Source organism: Bufo gargarizans, chromosome 5 (genome assembly GCF_014858855.1).
Source record: "Bufo gargarizans isolate SCDJY-AF-19 chromosome 5, ASM1485885v1, whole genome shotgun sequence".
Lineage (NCBI taxonomy): Eukaryota > Metazoa > Chordata > Amphibia > Anura > Bufonidae > Bufo > Bufo gargarizans.
The window spans coordinates 283,925,472-283,943,264 of NC_058084.1; the positions used below are offsets into that span (position 1 = coordinate 283,925,472).

Consider the following 17,793-nt stretch of genomic DNA (forward strand, 5'->3'; position numbering starts at 1 on the left):
TTTGAAACAAAAAAAATCATGTTTTAGTGTCTCTATAGTCTGAGAGCCATAGTTTTTTCAGTTTTTAGTCGATTGTCTCAGGTTGGGTATCATTTTTGCGGGATGAGATGACGGTTAGATTGGTACTATTTTGGGGTGCATATGACTTTTCGATCGCTTGCTATTACACTTTTTGTGATGTAAGGTAACAAAAAAATGGCTTTTTTGACACCGTTTTTATTTAATTTTTTTTACAGTGTTCACCTGAGGGGTTAGGTCATGTGGTATTTTTATAGAGCAGGTTCTTACGGACGTGGCAATACCTAATATGTCTACCTTTTTTTAATTTATCTAGGTTTTACACAATAATATCATTTTTGAAACAAAAAGAAATCATGTTTTAGTGTCTCCATAGTCTGAGAGCCATAGTTTTTTCAGTTTTTAGTCGATTGTCTCAGGTTGGGTATCATTTTTGCGGGATGAGATGACGGTTAGATTGGTACTATTTTGGGGTGCATATGACTTTTCGATCGCTTGCTATTACACTTTTTGTGATGTAAGGTAACAAAAAAATGGCTTTTTTGACACCGTTTTTATTTAATTTTTTTTACAGTGTTCACCTGAGGGGTTAGGTCATGTGGTATTTTTATAGAGCAGGTTCTTACGGACGTGGCAATACCTAATATGTCTACCTTTTTTTAATTTATCTAGGTTTTACACAATAATATCATTTTTGAAACAAAAAGAAATCATGTTTTAGTGTCTCCATAGTCTGAGAGCCATAGTTTTTTCAGTTTTTAGTCGATTGTCTCAGGTTGGGTATCATTTTTGCGGGATGAGATGACGGTTAGATTGGTACTATTTTGGGGTGCATATGACTTTTTGATCGCTTGCTATTTCACTTTTTGTGATGTAAGGTAACAAAAAAATGGTTTTTTTGACACCGTTTTTATTTAATTTTTTTTACAGTGTTCACCTGAGGGGTTAGGTCATGTGGTATTTTTATAGAGCAGGTTCTTACGGACGTGGCAATACCTAATATGTCTACCTTTTTTTAATTTATCTAGGTTTTACACAATAATATCATTTTTGAAACAAAAAAAAATCATGTTTTAGTGTCTCCATAGTCTGAGAGCCATAGTTTTTTCAGTTTTTAGGCGATTGTCTCATGTAGGGGCTCATTTTTTGCGGGATGAGGTGACGGTTGGATTGGCACTATTTTGGCGTACATGTGACTTTTTTGATCACTTTTATTATCTTTTTTGGGAAGTAAGGTGGGCAAAATTTCTATTTCCTCATAGTTTTTATTTTTTTATTTTTATGGCGTTCACCGTGCGGGGAAATTAACATGATTGTTTTATAGATCAGGTCGTTACGGACGCGGCGATACCTAATATGTGTAGCGTTTTTTATTTATTTTATTTTTATTCAGTGATAAATGTTTTTTTTTTATCTTTTACTTTTTTCACTTTTTTTAACATTTTTTTTGACCCAGACCCACTTGGTTCTTGAAGATCCAGTGGGTCTGATGTCTGTATAATACAGTACAGTACAATATACTATACAGTACTGCACTGTATTTTACTTACAGTTTGCCTGAACAGACCTATGCTTTCAGCATAGATCTGTTCAGTACCATGGACAGCAGGATGCCTGAGAAGGCATCCTGTTGCCATGGGAACCTTCCCCGTCTGTCACAACTGCGCAGACGGGGAAGGGTGAGGACGGGGCTGGCGGGGGGCTCTCTGGGGGCTCTCTCCCTCTCCCATCGGGGGCTGCAAAGGCACAGCAGCCCCCCGATCGGAGAGGGAGGGAGCTCTCTCTTACTGTTAACCTTTTCCATACAGCGGTCCGTACGGACCGCTGTATGGAAAGGGTTAAACGGCTGACATCGCATCAACGATGTCAGCCGTTTATACCAGGGTGCCAGCAATGTGCTGGCACCCTGGTATACCCACTGTACACCAACGATTATTGAAGGGGAGGCGGGCGGGGGATCGCGATCCCGCCTGCCGCACCGCACGGCCCGCACCGCCCGCAACCCTCCCCCTGCACCACCCGCCCACATAATACTATTCAGGGGTGCAGGGGGGGGTAAAAAAACTTGATTTTGGCAATTTTAAAGTTTCTGATCCCTGCGGTCAGGGACCGCAGGGATCAGAAACGGCATAAAGCGCTAAAAACCGCAGGTCTGAATTGACCTGCGGTTTGAAGCAATCGCCGATAGGGGGGGGGTCACAGGACCCCCCTCGGCATTGACACTGGGTGCCTGGCTGTGTGTAACAGCCGGCACTCAGCGCTGTCACCATGTCTGCAGACATGGTGACAGTTTAATGCCATGACGAATATACTCGTCATGGAGCACTAACTAGCAGTGTTTTATGACGAGTATACACGTCATAGGTCGGGAAGGGGTTAAAAAGAAGGAATGTACCGGTGAGCTCAGCAACACCAAAAGACCTGGAAGACCACGGAAAACAATTGTAGTGGATGACCGAAGAATTCTTTCCCTGGTGAAGAAAACACCCTTCACAACAGTTGGCCAGATCAAGAACACTCTCCAGAAGGTAGGTGTACAGGTCCTTCAGCACAACCTGGCACCTGGAAATTTGGGTTTTCATAAGCTGTATGCCAAAATCATCAATATTAAAACAATAAAAGGCTTGAACTACTTCAGTTGGTGTGTAATGAATCTAAAATATATGAAAGTCTAATGTTTATCAGTACATTACAGAAAATAATGAACTTTATCACAATATGCTAATTTTTTTAGAAGGACCTGTATGTGTGTCAGTCAACAATCAAGAGAAGACTTCACCAGAGTGAATACAGAGGGTTTACCACAAGATGTAAACAATTAGTGAGCCTCAAAAACAGGAAGGCCATATTAGAGTTTGCAAAACGACATCTAAAAAAAGCCTTCAAAGTTCTGAAGCAACATCCTATGGACAGATGAGACCAAGATCAACTTGTACCAGAGTGATGGGAAGAGAAGAATATGGAGAAGGAAAGGAACTGCTCATGATCCTAAGCATACAACCTCATCAGTGAAGCATGGTGGTGGTAGTGTCATGGCGTGGGCAAGTATGGCTGCCAATAAAACTGTTTCTCTTGTATTTATTGATGATGTGACTGCTGACAAAAGCAGCAGGATGAATTCTGAAGTGTTTCGGGCAATATTATCTGCTATTCAGCCAAATGCTTCAAAACTTATTGGTCGGCGCTTCACAGTGCAGGTGGAAAAGCAACCAAAGAGTTTAAGGGAAAGAAGTGGAATGTTATGCAATGTCTAAGTCAATCACATGACCTGAATCTGATTGAGCAGGCATTTCACTTGCTGAAGACAAAACTGAAGGGAAAATTCCCCACGCCAAGAACAAGCAGGAACTAAAGACAGTTGCAGTAGAGGCCTGGCAGAGCATCACCAGGGATGAAACCCAGCGTCTGGTGATGTCTATGCATTCCAGACTTCAGGCTGTAATTCACTGCAAAAGATTTCCAACCAAGTATTAAAAAGTGAAAGTTTGATTATTATTCTGTCCCATTACTTTTGGTTCCTTAACAAGTGGGAGGCATATATGCAAACTGTTGTAATTCCTACACCGTTCACCTGATTTGGATGTAAATACCCTCAAATTAAAGCTGACAGTCTGCAGTTTAAGCACATTTGTTTGTTTCTTTTCAAGTCCATTGTGGTGGTGTATTGAGCCAAAAATGTCAGAATTGTGTCGGTCCCAATCTTTATGGACCTGACTGTATATGATTTTTTTTTTTTTGTAGATGGGGGAGTTCATTTTCTTACAACTTTTCTGGGTGGAAAGCGTATGGGAGAGAGGGCTGCTTTAAAATGGTATATCTCAGGCTGTGTAGCTAGGTCTTATTTTAAAGCTAACCATCTAAGTATTGTGGTGAGAGCAGTTCTCACTGGGACTTGTCTCAGTTTTAGGCCTCATGCACACAACCGTTGTTTGGGTCCGCATCTGAGCCGCCGTTTTGGCTGCTCGGATGCGGACCCATTCACTTCCATGGGGCCGCAAAAGATGCGTCCGCATATGTGGCTCCGTTCCGTTGCCCCGTTAAAAAAAATTAAATCACATGTCCTTTTCTTGTCCGCACTTTGCAGACAAAAATAGGCATTTATATTGCCGGCTTCCGTTCCGCAAATTGCGGAAGGCAACACGGACGGCTTCCGTTTTTTGCGAATCCGCAGTTTGTGGACAGCAAAAAAACAGAACGGTTGTGTGCATGAGGCCTTATTGTGGCTAGCTGCTAAGCTGCTTGAGATACAGCCATCAATGGCAAGGGCGTTTTGAGATACATCATTCGCTACCGAAGTCCACTCGGGATGGCATGTATGTCCTGTTCAGAAAAACATGGGGGTACCAGTAATATGGCTGCACATCTTATTTCACTGCAGAAAAATTGGATGATTTATCAAAATTCTAACATGACATGAGGTGTTCCCATAGCAACCAAATTGCTATTTTATTTTGAATATGGCCTGTGATAGCTGGAAGCTGACCTATAGCTATGGACAGCTGCTCAACTTTTCTTTTGCACATTTAAAAATACCTGGTCAAATGTGGACATGGCATCTGAGAGCGTGCACTCCTGGCTGTGCACCGGCTCCCCCTAGTGGGGATCAGGGGAGCAGGATGGTGTGTGGCAGCCTCGGTTCTCCTGAATAATCTGAGGCTGACACACACGGGTTCCTATGGAGAGCTCCAGGGCCGGCCTTATGTGTTCAGGCGCCCTGTGCGAGCTAAATGTCTCCAGCAGCCACTGGTCTGCCGTCTGCTCTCTAAAAGAGACAGGCAGGCCGGCCAGGCAGCAGAGCGGAGCTCAGAGCGGCCGCGGGCCCCGCCCCCTCCTCACTCCTTCAATTGTCCGGACCGGAGCGCTACCTGTGTGTAAGTCGGCCGCCCGCTCGCAGGCCCTGCAGAATAAAGATTCGCGTCACCGCGTGAGTAGAGTGAGACGTCAGTCCTCTCTCCCAGACTTGGTTCACGGCGGGCTGTCGGCCGCCCGGCGCCCCTGTTGCTATGGCGCCCTGCGCACAGCCCTCACACCCCAAAGGTTGGCCCTGGAGAGCTCCATAGGAACGCAGTAAAATTCTTATACTCCAATGTTAATACATTGGAGAAAATTCAAGAAGCAATCTGATTGCGTGCTCAAGTTCCCTAGAGGTACTATTAAAACGTTTTTAAAAATGTATTTATTCCATGTGGCAAACGGCGAAACGGAAAAATTCAAAATGGCTAATTCTCGTTTTTTTTTTTGTTGCCTTACCTTACACAAAAAATTTATAGAAAGTGATCAAAAAGTCATACACACCCCAAAAAATGGTATTGGTGAAAAATATTGTCCTGCAAAAAAAATTAACCCTTGCACAGCTTCGTACACATAAAAGTAATAATAGTGGTCACAATATGAAAATTACTATTTATATATATATATATATATATATATATATATATATATATATATATATATATATACTGGACACGCCTTCTCATTCGAAGAGTTTTCTTTATTTTCATGACTATGAAAATTGTAGATTCACACTGAAGGCATCAAAACTATGAATTAACACATGTGGAATTATATACATAACAAAAGTGTGAAACAACTGAAAATATGTCCTATTCTAGGTTCTTCAAAGTAGCCACCTTTTTGCTTTGATTACTGCTTTGCACACTCTTGGCATTCTCTTGATGAGCTTCAAGAGGTAGTCACCTGAAATGGTCTTCCAACAGCCTTGAAGGAGTTCCCAGAGATGCTTAGCACTTGTTGGCCCTTTTGCCTTCACTCTGCGGTCCAGCTCACCCCAAACCATCTCGATTGGGTTCAGGTCCGGTGACTGTGGAGGCCAGGTCATCTGGCGCAGCACCTCATCACTCTCTTTCATGGTCAAATAGCCCTTACACAGCCTGGAGGTGTGTTTGGGGTCATTGTCCTGTTGAAAAATAAATGATGGTCCAACTAAACGCAAACCGGATGGAATAGCATGCCGCTGCAAGATGCTGTGGTAGCCATGCTGGTTCAGTATGCCTTCAATTTTGAATAAATCCCCAACAGTGCCACCAGCAAAGCACCATCACACCTCCTCCATGCTTCACGGTGGGAACCAGGCATGTAGAGTCCATCCGTTCACCTTTTCTGCGTTGCACAAAGACACGGTGGTTGAACCAAAGATCTCAAATTTGGACTCGTCAGACCAAAGCACAGATTTCCACTGGTCCAATGTCCATTCCTTGTGTTCTTTAGCCCAAATAAGTCTCTTCTGCTTGTTGCCTGTCCTTAGCAGTGGTTTCCTAGCAGATATTCTACCACGAAGACATGATTCACACAGTCTCCTCTTAACAGTTGTTCTAGAGATGTGTCTGCTGCTAGAACTGTGTGGCATTGACCTGGTCTTTAATCTGAGCTTCTGTTAACCTGCGATTTCTGAGGCTGGTGACTCGGATGAACTTATCCTCCGCAGCAGAGGTGACTCTTGGTCTTCCTTTCCTGGGGCGGTCCGCATGTGAGCCAGTTTCTTTGTAGCGCTTGATGGTTTTTGTGACTGCACTTGGGGACACTTTCAAAGTTTTCCCAATTTTTCGGACTGACTGACCTTCATTTCTTAAAGTAATGATGGACACTCGTTTTTCTTTACTTAGCTGCTTTTTTTTTATTGCAATAATACAAATTCTAACAGTCTATTCAGTAGGACTATTAGCTGTGTATCCACCTGACTTCTCCACAACTCAACTGATGGTCCCAACCCCATTTATAAGGCAAGAAATCCCACTTATTAAACCTGACAGGGCACACCTGTGAAGTGAAAACCATTTCAGGTGACTACCTCTTGAAGCTCATCAAGAGAATGCCAAGAGTGTGCAAAGCAAAAGGTGGCTACTTTGAAGAACCTAGAATATGACATTTTCAGTTGTTTCACACTTTTTTGTTATGTGGAATTATATACATGTGTTAATTCATAGTTTTGATGCCTTCAGTGTGACTCTACAACTCTCATAGTCATGAAAATAAAGAAAACGTGTTTTTGTTTGGTTTTGTTTTTAAAATGCTAAAAATACTATACAAAGGTGATATTGTTGTAATTGTACTGACCCAGAGAATGAACATAAGTCACTTTTTTAGCGCATGGGGAAAAACAAAAAAAATGGAAAATTGCTCAGTTAAATAAAGTTTATAAACCCATTTTCCAAATCTATTGATCACTGCAATGCTCTGAAATAGAGCACTTACAAATATGCAAAATGATCTTTGCCCTTTTTTTAGTTTGATTTACTGTTTTTATTTCTTGTTTGAAATGATTTGTGAATGTGGGTTTTTATATTGTCCTAGCCCCTGCTTCTTAGTCTGCTGCACAATTGTTTTGTAATATGAAGTCATTGGAAAACTAACGAACATCTTTTAGCATTGATATTGAAGGCTGTTTTCAAGGGCTACACATTTGAAATGCTTTTTGTTTTCTAGCTACATTGATCAAGGCCGAAATCCTCAACTTTACACAAAAGAATGTTTGGAAAGAGCATTAGCTAAAAATGAGCAAGTTAAAGGGAAAATAGATACAATGAAGGTAAGTTGATAACTTCTCTCTAGACCAAAAAGTGTAAGGGAGGTTTCATACAGTGTATTTAGACAGGGAAACGTGGACCAGGGGATTACAGGTAAAAGGAGTTTTCTGGGAGTAGTGTGGGTTTTAACAGATATGCTCGTGTATGTATTCCCCAGACCCATGATGCACGTCTCCCTCCTTTGCCACAGCTCCAGCACCACCCCTAACCACACCCAGATGGTTACATGCCCTTTCCTATCATTGTGCCTTGCTGCTTTGACACGCCCATGGGCATAACATCACAGGAAATAGACCATAGTGAACACAGCCCAGAATGGGAGATGGTAGCAATAAATGGATATGAAATACCTTACAAAATCAAAACTAAGTCCATAAAGTATTATTTTATAGGATATTGATGGAAAACAGAAAACCCTTTTAAAGGGATATTCCAGAATCTTGTCATTGAAGTGAAGGGGAGCATCACTGCAGTGGCCAGCTGTGTCCATTACACAGTGGAAGGAGCTGTTTTTTGGGTGCCAAAGCTAGACTGAAACAGCTGCTCGCCAGGGTGTGGGACTTTCTTCAGTTAGATATTGATGGCCATCAATGGCAAAATCCTGGGATACCATTTTAAAATACATCAGGTTTTTCAGCTTGGGTTGTACCATCGGTTGGTTAGCCTAGTTTGTGGCAGTTTTTTACAGCAGTATTTTGTTGCATTTTAGGCCCCACACTCATTTTGATCCATTCTAAAAGGATTGGAGAAAACTTAGTTGCGCCAAATTGCTTCCCCCCCCCCTCCCCCCCAAGATTAAATAGCCTCTTAGCCTCAATCATTTAGGAAAGACCAGGTGATGCAAATTTCAAAGCCTTATAAATACCCAGACTTCTCTAACCTTGTCCCAGAAAAAGACAGTTATGGGTTCTTCTAAGCAGTTGCCTAACCTTCTGAAATAGTTGAGGCTTGCAAAGCAGGAGAAGACTATAAGAAGATACCAAAGCGTTTTCAGGTTGCTATTTCCTCAGTTTGAAAATGGCATTTAACAGGAACAGTGGAGGTCAAAAGAAGCTCTGGAACAACAAGAAAATTTCAGACTGCTGCTCGTATGATTGTGAGAGGCAAATCGGAAACCCCGCTTGACTGCAGTAGACCTTCAGGAAGATTTAGCAGCCTCTGGAGTTGTGGCACCTTGTTACTGTTCAGCAACGGCACAAATATGGCCTTCATGGAAGAGTCAACAGAAGAAAACCTCACCTGCTTCCTCAACACAAAATTCAGCGTCAGAAGTTTTGAAAAGAACATCAAAACAAGTGCTGTGGACCGATGAGGTTAACATAGAAGCCTTTGGCAACAATGGGCAAAGTTTTTGTTTTTAGATTAAAAAGGGTACAGAATTTCATGGAAAGAACACCTCTCCAACCATAAGTATGGGGGTAGATAATTCATGCTTTGGGGTTTTGTTGCAGCCAATGGGGAGAGGGAAAAATGGATTCAATTCAATTGAACTGTAAAAAAGAAAAAGCTGAAGTTGAAAAGAAGATGGCTTCTACGAATAGATAATGATCCTAAACACAACTCAAAATCCACAATAGACTACCTCAAAAGGCGCAAGCTGAAGGTTTTACCATGGCCCTCTCTGTCTCCTGATCTGTAGATCATTGAAAATCTGTGGATGTTCCTCAAAAGATCAGTGTCTGTGCATGCAAGTCCAAGAATTTCACAGAACTGGAAGAATGGATGAAAATCCTTTTAGCAAGAGTTGACTTTTGGCTGGCCACAAAGTGTTTATAAGATGTGATACTTGCCAAAGGTGGTGCTACTAAGTACTTACTGACCATGCAGGGTGCCCAATGTTTTGGTTTAGGCCCCTTTTGTCATTTCAAAATTTTTTAATATGGTAATTTTTTTTTTATTACAATACAAAAGTAAAATGTTATCTTTTAACTTGCTTAACTGTAGACAGTAACAGTAATTATGACATGGGGTGCCAAAACTTTTGCCTGCCATTGTATGTATTTGGAATACCACAACAGTGGCAGTATTGCTGTATTTCCTCCCCCCCCCCCCCCCCCCCAAGAAAAAGTTAATAAAGGTTAGTCAGTCGGTTGTGTACACCAAAATGTTGCCATTAAAAACTACAGCTTGCCCGACAAAAAGCAAGCCTTCCTCTGGCTACATCGATGGAAAAAATAAGCTGCGAAATTGCGGAAAAAAATAAATAAATCACTTGGTCATTAATGCCTAAAACAGGCTGGTCACTAGGGGGTTAAGGAAAAGTATCGTAACTCTGGAACGGAGCCTCAGATTAAGAGAAACAGATTAAGAGCCTCAGATTTTAATCGGGTGAACATTGGCTGTGTGTCTTGGATAGGGAGGTTGCTGGTGAAAGATTCCCTTTAAACAGACTGATGGGGTTAAGTACCGTGTAACTCTCCATTTTGTCTGCTGCTGTGCTGAGATGGAAATTCTCACTTAGACAGCAGTTCTAAGCATTTGTAGCTGATTGCTTCTGTTCCCTTATCCTTGGGGGATCCAGAAGAGGAAAGACAGATATCATTGAAATCTGGAGAGTTTGCCACTGTAAATGAGAACAGCACTGCCAGCAAGTCTGTAACCTACATCTACCGTTGCTACTACCTGCTTCCTCATTAACTTTGTAACCACCCACATTACTCATAAAACCAGAAAGGGCAGGAATATATGAGTAAAATACAAGCTATATTGAATATTTTCCCATATGACTGTGTGTCAGAGTGAATTCACACAGGATGGTGTTGATGTAAAATACAAGGCAAGTGGATGAGATTTCACAAAAATCTCACCCACATGCTGTGGAAAGTTTCTTTGTGGGATTTAACCTGTGGTATCTGCTTTAAATACTGCTGCATGTCTGTTCTTTTGCAGATTTTGTGATTTTTTTTATTTTTTTATATTTTTTATTTACAGCTTTTTATCCATTAACTTCAATGGGGAAAAGAGAATCTGCCATTCAGTCTAGTGTTGTGATTAAAGGGAACCTGTCACCTGGATTTTGGGTATAGAGCTGAGGACATGGGTTGCTAGATAGTCAAAACGATTTGATACATATGCAAATTAACCTGAGATTAGTCAGGGACAGGACTCGTCTCAGGTTTATTAGCATATGTATCAAATGTTGTGTTTGTTTTTTTTTGTTTTGTTTTTTTGTTTTTTTTTAACACAAAGTACACAGCTATGGGGACTGGGTATTGCAGATGTGCTAGCGGCCATCTAGCAACCAATGTCCTCAGCTCTATACCCAAAATCCAGGTGGCAGGTTCCCTTTTAACATGCAGCAAGATCCACAGATGCAGATTTTAAGATTGATTTCCGAAGAAAAATCTGTGCTACTGTGTATGGATTTGTCTTGGGGGATTTTCTGCTGAAAGAATATGCAGAAAATCTGACTTGCATTTGGAATGAAAATGATCGAACGATACTTGCCTGTGGCTTCTCTGACCCCCAACAATCCATGTTATTGCTTAGGGCTCTGTGTAGTCATCCTGCTGAAGGACTTAGATTAGAATGTATTACACTGTCAGATTAAAGGGTTTCTGTCACTAGAATTTGCACTATTAAACTGGCTGACATTAGCAATGTGGTAATATCACCTGCACCTAACTATGCTATTCTTGTGATTATTTGTGCCCCGTTACTGCAGAATTCTTACTTCTATAGTATGCAAATTTAGCCTCTGGGAGCAGGGGGGGGGGGGGGGGGGGGGGTGTTGCTTCTGCTCCTAGAGGCTCAGTTCTCCCACTACACGCCCTCCCAGTCTTGAATGACAGGGCCAGGCAGCGTTCGCATCCTCCTGCCGAGCCTGTGCTCTCGTTCAGTATTCGACGCAGGTGCGTTGAGGAAGCTGACAATCGGCAAGCGTCCTTCCCTACTCCTAGAGGCTAATTTGCATACTATAAACGTAAGAATTCTGCAGTAACGGGGGGCATGAATAATCACAAGAATAGCATAGTTAGGTGCAGCTGACATTAGCGATGTGCTAATGTCAGCCAGTTCACTAGTAAAAATTCTAGTGACAGAAACCCTTTTGGAGGTCATTTGTCAAACTGGTGTAAAGTAGAACTTGCTTAGCTGCTCATAGCAACCAATTAGATTCCTCCTTTCATTTTCCAAAGGAGCTGTCCATAATGAAAGGTGGAGCCTGATTGGTTGCTATGGGCAACTAAGCCAGTTCTACTTTACACCAGTTTGATAAATGACCCCCTTTAAGTCTGCCAGGGGTGAAACCACAATTTCCAGATGCTATGGCTCAGAGTATGATCCAGAGCACCACCAAAATGTATGAGTGTAAGTACGTAATCAGAAACTGAATATAGAAGGGACTAATTTGGTTATGAACAAAGGGTTATTGCCCTTGAAATGTTTGATTTCTAACAGTTGTTGTTTTTTGTTTTGTCTTCTGCAGAAATTTAAAAGCCTTTTAATCCAAGAGTTAAGCAAAGTTTTTCCTGAAGATATGGCTAAATACAAGGCAGTCCGAGGAGAAGAGCAGCCGCCCTCGTAATAACTTCACATGATATAAACTGAATTTACATGTGTAAGATTCCAGCCATGGTCTGAGGGACTATCACTGGAAGATCTCTTGTGATAACAGACATATCTCACCACTCATTGCCTGGAGTCTAGAGAAATGAACAGAGATGTATGTGCCATACCGACTGTAATGTTGAGTGAATGGTGCTGGTTCTTGCTATAAAGGGTTCTTCCAAACCCACACAGCACTAAATTCAAGTGAAATCAAGACAAATAAATAAGTTATTGGATATTTTTGAGTTCTTGGTCTACAAGATGTAGGTGGGGAGGGGGAGACTCGTATTTCCACTTAAGGATTGAAGGATTATATTTTTGGCATTGTTTTTGTTATTTAATATGTAATATATAATTTTTATTTTTTTTTACCTTTTGGTTGAACACACATTTTTGCGCTGTACTGTTTTTTTGACTAAGTAGTAAATAAATTGTTTTAACCTTTTATTTTTCACTCATGTGTACTACGTGATTGTCAAATGAAAAGGCAGACTAAAACAAACTCCCAGCATGCCCAGACAGCCTACAATGAGGCATGGTGGGAATTGTAGTTTTACAACAGCTGGAGGGCCGCAAGTTGAGCATCCCTGATTTAAGGCATACAGAGGTGTTGAGAATTACTGGGCTAACCAAAAAGGTAAAAATAAAAAAACTATGTCCCTCCCTTAGGCCAGAAATTATACTACTTGTACAAATTTTCATGCAGTCCCTCTTTTCCTTTTAAAATGTTCAACTTCTTATGTGCACCTAATGCAGAGGATGAGGCATGGATGGGGGCCTACATAATATATTGTTTAAATCAGAACTGACGTAAATTGCACGTTAGAGGTTATCCACATAATTTTTTTATTGTCCCACTTTAATATGATATAGCAGTTTAACCACTTGCCATCTGGGCTATTTGCCCCCTTCCTGACCAGGCCTAATTTTGCAAAACGGACATATCTCACTTTATGTGGTAATAACTTTGGAACGCCTTTACTTATCCAAGTCATTCAGAGATTGTTTTCTCGTGACACATTGTACTTCATGATGGTCATAAATGTGAGTTAATATATTTCACCTTTATGAAAAACCTTATTACCAATAATTTTGAAAAATTCGCAATTTTCTATATTTCAATTTCTCTGCTTTTAATACAAAGTGATAACTCATAAAATATTTATTACTTAACATCTTAACATTCCCCATATGTTTACTTTGTTTGCCATCACTTTGGAAATGTCATTTTTTTTTTTTTAGGACGTTAGAAGGCTTAGAAGTTTAGAAGCAATTCTTAAAATTTTTTAGAAAATTGATTTGCCAAAACCCACTTTTTAAGGACCAGTTCAGGTCTGAAGTCACTTTGTGGTGCCTACAAAGTGGATACTCCCATAAATAACCCCATTGTAGAAACTACACACCTCAAGTTACTTAAAACCGATTTTACAAACGTTGTTAACCCTTTAGGCGTTCCACAAGAATTAAAGGAAAATGGAGATCAAAATTTTAAATTTCACTTTTTTGGCAGATTTGCCATTTTAATCCAATTTTTTTCTTTAACACATCGAGGGTTAACAGCCAAACAAAACTCAATATTTATTACCCAGATTCTGCGGTTTACAGAAACACCCCACATGTGGTCATAAACTGCACCCTTACAGTAGAAACTCCCAAGAAGTGATCCCATTTTAGGGGATAAAGTGCCAGTTTTATTGGTACTATTTTTGGATACATATGATTATTATTTTTTTTTTTTGATCATTCATTATAGCACTTTATGGGCCAAGGTGACCAAAAAATTGGTTGTTTTAGCCCAGTTTTTATTTTTACAGCGTTCACCTGAGGGGTTCAGGCAAGTGACCATTTTTATAGACCAGATTTATTTGTACCATTTTGTCCATTCGGCACGTGATCCTAGCCTGGTTACAACCCGCAATGTAAGCGAGTTGTGCCTGCACGGTCAGGCAGCCTTTAACACTATCTGTTCACAGTGCCCAAGGCTGCCACATACACTGAAGCATGAATAGTGCGAAACGGGTGTCGCATGACATGTATCAGCATCCACTGAATGCTTATTTTAACTTGGAACAATAAAGTGCCAAAGAGTTCATGTTGAATACCACTACATTCTTCTGACGTGACTGCCTGTCTTTAATAATACTATATGTTGTAATATAAAAGCTTGACTTACACAGTAGGTTATTTTCTGTTAAGGCATTCCCTTTAAAACTGGTGAATTGTATTTGACTCTTAATCAACCATCTTGGTTCTAATTACTAGAGCTAAAATATCCATAAGGATTAAAAATGCTGATAATCCAATTTGCAAAGGGGCACATTTATTAAGGCCAATGTTTTAGACACTGGTGTTTAATAAAGGCCCATAGCTGGCAGTGGATCCGTCGAAGTTAGGAAGAGGCACAGGCCTCTAACTTCGGCACGTTTTAGACCATGTTCTACACCTAAAGCTACTTTCACATTGGCGTTCGGTGCATATCCGTCTTGTATCTGCACAGACTGATCAGCACCGATAATGCAAACGCTTGTATCTGTTCAGAACAGATCCGTTTACATTATTCTACCAAAAAAAGTCTGTCAAAACAGATCCGTCTTGACTTGCATTGAAAGTCAATAGGGGACGGATCTGTTTTCAATTGCACCATATTATGTCAGTGAAAACGGATCCGTCCCCATTGACTTACATTGTAAGTCAAGACGGATCTGTTTGGCTCAGTTTCGTCAGGCGGACACCAAAACGCTGCAAGCAGCGTTTTGGTGTCCGCCTCAAAAGCGGAACGGAGACCAAACGCGGCCAAACTGATGCATTCTGAACAGATCCTTATCCATTCAGAATGCATTGGGGCTGAACTGATCCGTTTTGGGCCGCTTGTGAGAGCCCTGAAATGGATTTCACAAACGGACCCAGAAACGGCAGTGTGTAAGTAGCCTTAAACAGGCCTTGCCCACAACTTTGGACCTGGCGTGAATGGGGCTAAGTAGCAGATACTCGCGAAGTCGACATCTGTGTCTGAAATACGCCTAAATTAGGCATATTTCAGAATAGTAAATGACCCCCAAAATCCCTCAATTTATGGGCAGTTTACCAAATTCTATTAATAGTACAAGCAAAGATAAAATGGCTGCCGGCCCTCAAAACTGAAGTGTGGATGATTCACCAGCCAATGTTCTTTTATCATAACAGTTGATAAACTTGCAGATCAGTACCTATCATAGACTGAAATGCCGCTTTCAGACAACTAATTTAAAGCAGATCTATTCTCAGACTAACATTCACACAACGTTATGGTCGCCGTGCCCGTGCTGAAGACTGAAAATAGCAGTGGGTAATACACTGGCACCAACTGTGTGAACTTGCTGCGGTGTGGACCCATCTGCAAAAGATATAACGTCCTATCTTTTGCGGTGCGGAAGCACAGACCTGAAAGCTCACAGAAAGGCTTCCGAGTTTCTGTGGGCTTCCAATCTGTGCCTCCGTTCAGCAAAAGATAGGATATGTCCTCTCTTTTGCCTTATCTTGGGGATCGTGGATCCATTCAAGTTAATAAGTCTGTATCGGCAGCACGGAGTTCACACAGTGCTTGCTCATTACGGTCCGCAATACGGTCGTGTGAATGGGCTCTAATAGGTGCCATGGTATGGGGACAGGTCGGCTTTCCTATTATCACAAAACAATATTGTAATTCTAGTCTATCAAAGAGTGGAGCAGATCTCTAGTATGACATAAGTTTATAGTACCAGTGGGTGTGTCTATAAAATGAAATGGGTGTGCAGGGCTCACCTATTTCATTTTATAGAAACACCCACTGCTACTATAAACTGATGTCATACTAGAGATCTGCTCCACTCTTTGATAGACTAGAATTACAATATTACAAGGTACTAGGCCTTGCTTTGGCTGAAAATAAAAAACCCAAAACACAATGCAACAGCACTATGCAAATATTAAAGTGCAACTGTCATTACATTTTTTTTTTTTTTTAAATATGCAGGGGGAAGCGAATGAGTATTTTCCAGAACATCCCCCATGGCAGCACATGGGATGTTGTCCTTATAGGTCTCTGTAGGGACAGGAAGCAAGAGAGTTTAAAAGGCCCCTCCTTACTCCCGCCTCTCCAGTGTTTTTCCTGTCCCTACAGGGAGTTGGCAAGAGAGGCCCTCTTAGGGTTGAAGATAAAAAAAGGATTGGAAGCAGCCACATGGTAACTAGGGCTGGAGCTGGGTCGGGTGGTGTCCGGCCATTCCTCCCAGTTCCTCAAGGCCTTGCTAGTACCTCTATGCGAGGTTCCCTAGCATTGCCCACTATACCTCTTTCCGCCATGGCCGTGGTATCTGGGGGCTGATGCTGCTTCCCCTTCGGGGGCTCTGGGCTCGGCAGCGCACCACTCCTCTGCATTGCGGGTGGGAGCAGTGCTGGAGGCCTGGTGTTGGGCCTTGCATGGAGGGTCAACTCTCCCCTAGGGGATTGACACCCCCCCCCCCCCCCCCCCCCCCCCCCCCCCGAGACACACAAGGTATTGCACAGATGTCAGAAGTCACTGCAGACACCCTTCTGTAAGAAAAGTATGGAAAAAATATACTAGTTTTCACTTATATTTTTTCTATCTCTGGCCCTGACACACACAGGGTATTGCACAGATGTCACTGCAGACACCCTCTATAGAAAAAAATAAAATAAAATATGATGGCTATATAATATTGCTGCCACCACACACACAATAGTCCTTAAAAGGACTTTTTGGCCTTTGAAATGTTTTTCAACTAAATAGACTGCGATCACACTCCCTACACTATCTTTCCCTTCCTGAGCTCAGCTCTCCCTAACTAATAATGAGCCGAACACGAGCCATTGGGTGCTATATAGCACCCGATTAGGTGTTCCTGCCAGCCAATCACTGTAATGCCATTAACCAACAAGGCTACGGCATTTCAGTGATGGCAGTACTTACCTGCACATTTATTGGCTGCCGATTACAGCAGTTTGGCCGAGCATGCCCGCTCAACACTAGTCGCCGCTGAATGCCAGTAAGGCGAGCCATGGCCTTGTAAGATCTTCTAAAATGGCCAGAGATTTTCCAGGCCTGTCGCAAGATGTCCTGGACCCCGGGGTATTTGGCAACGATACGCTGAATTACTAAGTTCAGGACGTGTGCCATTTCGCCCTGTTTCAGCGTGCTCAGCAGATTGGCACCGTTGTCGCACACCACTTTACCAACTGTCAAATTGAGCTGGGTTAGCCACAACATTACCAGTCCTTAAAAGGACTTTTTTTTATGGCCCTATTACCTAGTGTTTGGTGTTCCTAAGAGCCTGTCCCTGCTCCAAAATGCAACCTCTCTCTACATTGGAAAAACACATAATGTTAAATGGCTGCCAGATCGGCTTTTGTTACAGGGTTGGGGGTGTGTCCATGTGCTGAAACGTCTCAATTGGCTGTCCTGTGTCATGGGTCAAAGTTCGGCGCAATGCAAAAGAATGTCGCGCGCGGACATCACCATATGTTCGCATGTTCAGCGGATTGCAAAGTTTTCCACGAACCGCAAGGCCATCACTAATCCAAATACTTGACGAGTAGAGGGAAAGGAAAATCTGGTAGATGGAGCTACCCGAAAGGTGGAAGAGGAAGAATATTTCTTCTCAACCCCAGTACCAATCCCGGTAAACAATGACGCCATCCCTGTGGG

At 41.9% G+C, this 17,793-nt stretch overlaps 1 protein-coding gene across 1 annotated transcript in view; it reads left to right on the forward strand.

Annotated features, from left to right (window-relative positions):
- Positions 1–12,346, forward strand: part of MED10 (mediator complex subunit 10) — a 40,367-nt gene extending 28,021 nt beyond the window's left edge. Inside the window, exons 3-4 of the mRNA XM_044294260.1 lie at positions 7,462–7,564; positions 11,989–12,346. Of these exons, the coding sequence (XP_044150195.1) occupies positions 7,462–7,564; positions 11,989–12,087 (202 nt within the window). The 3' untranslated portion in view covers positions 12,088–12,346. The remainder of the gene's footprint in view (positions 1–7,461; positions 7,565–11,988) is intronic.
- The last annotated feature ends 5,447 nt before the right edge of the window (positions 12,347–17,793 follow it).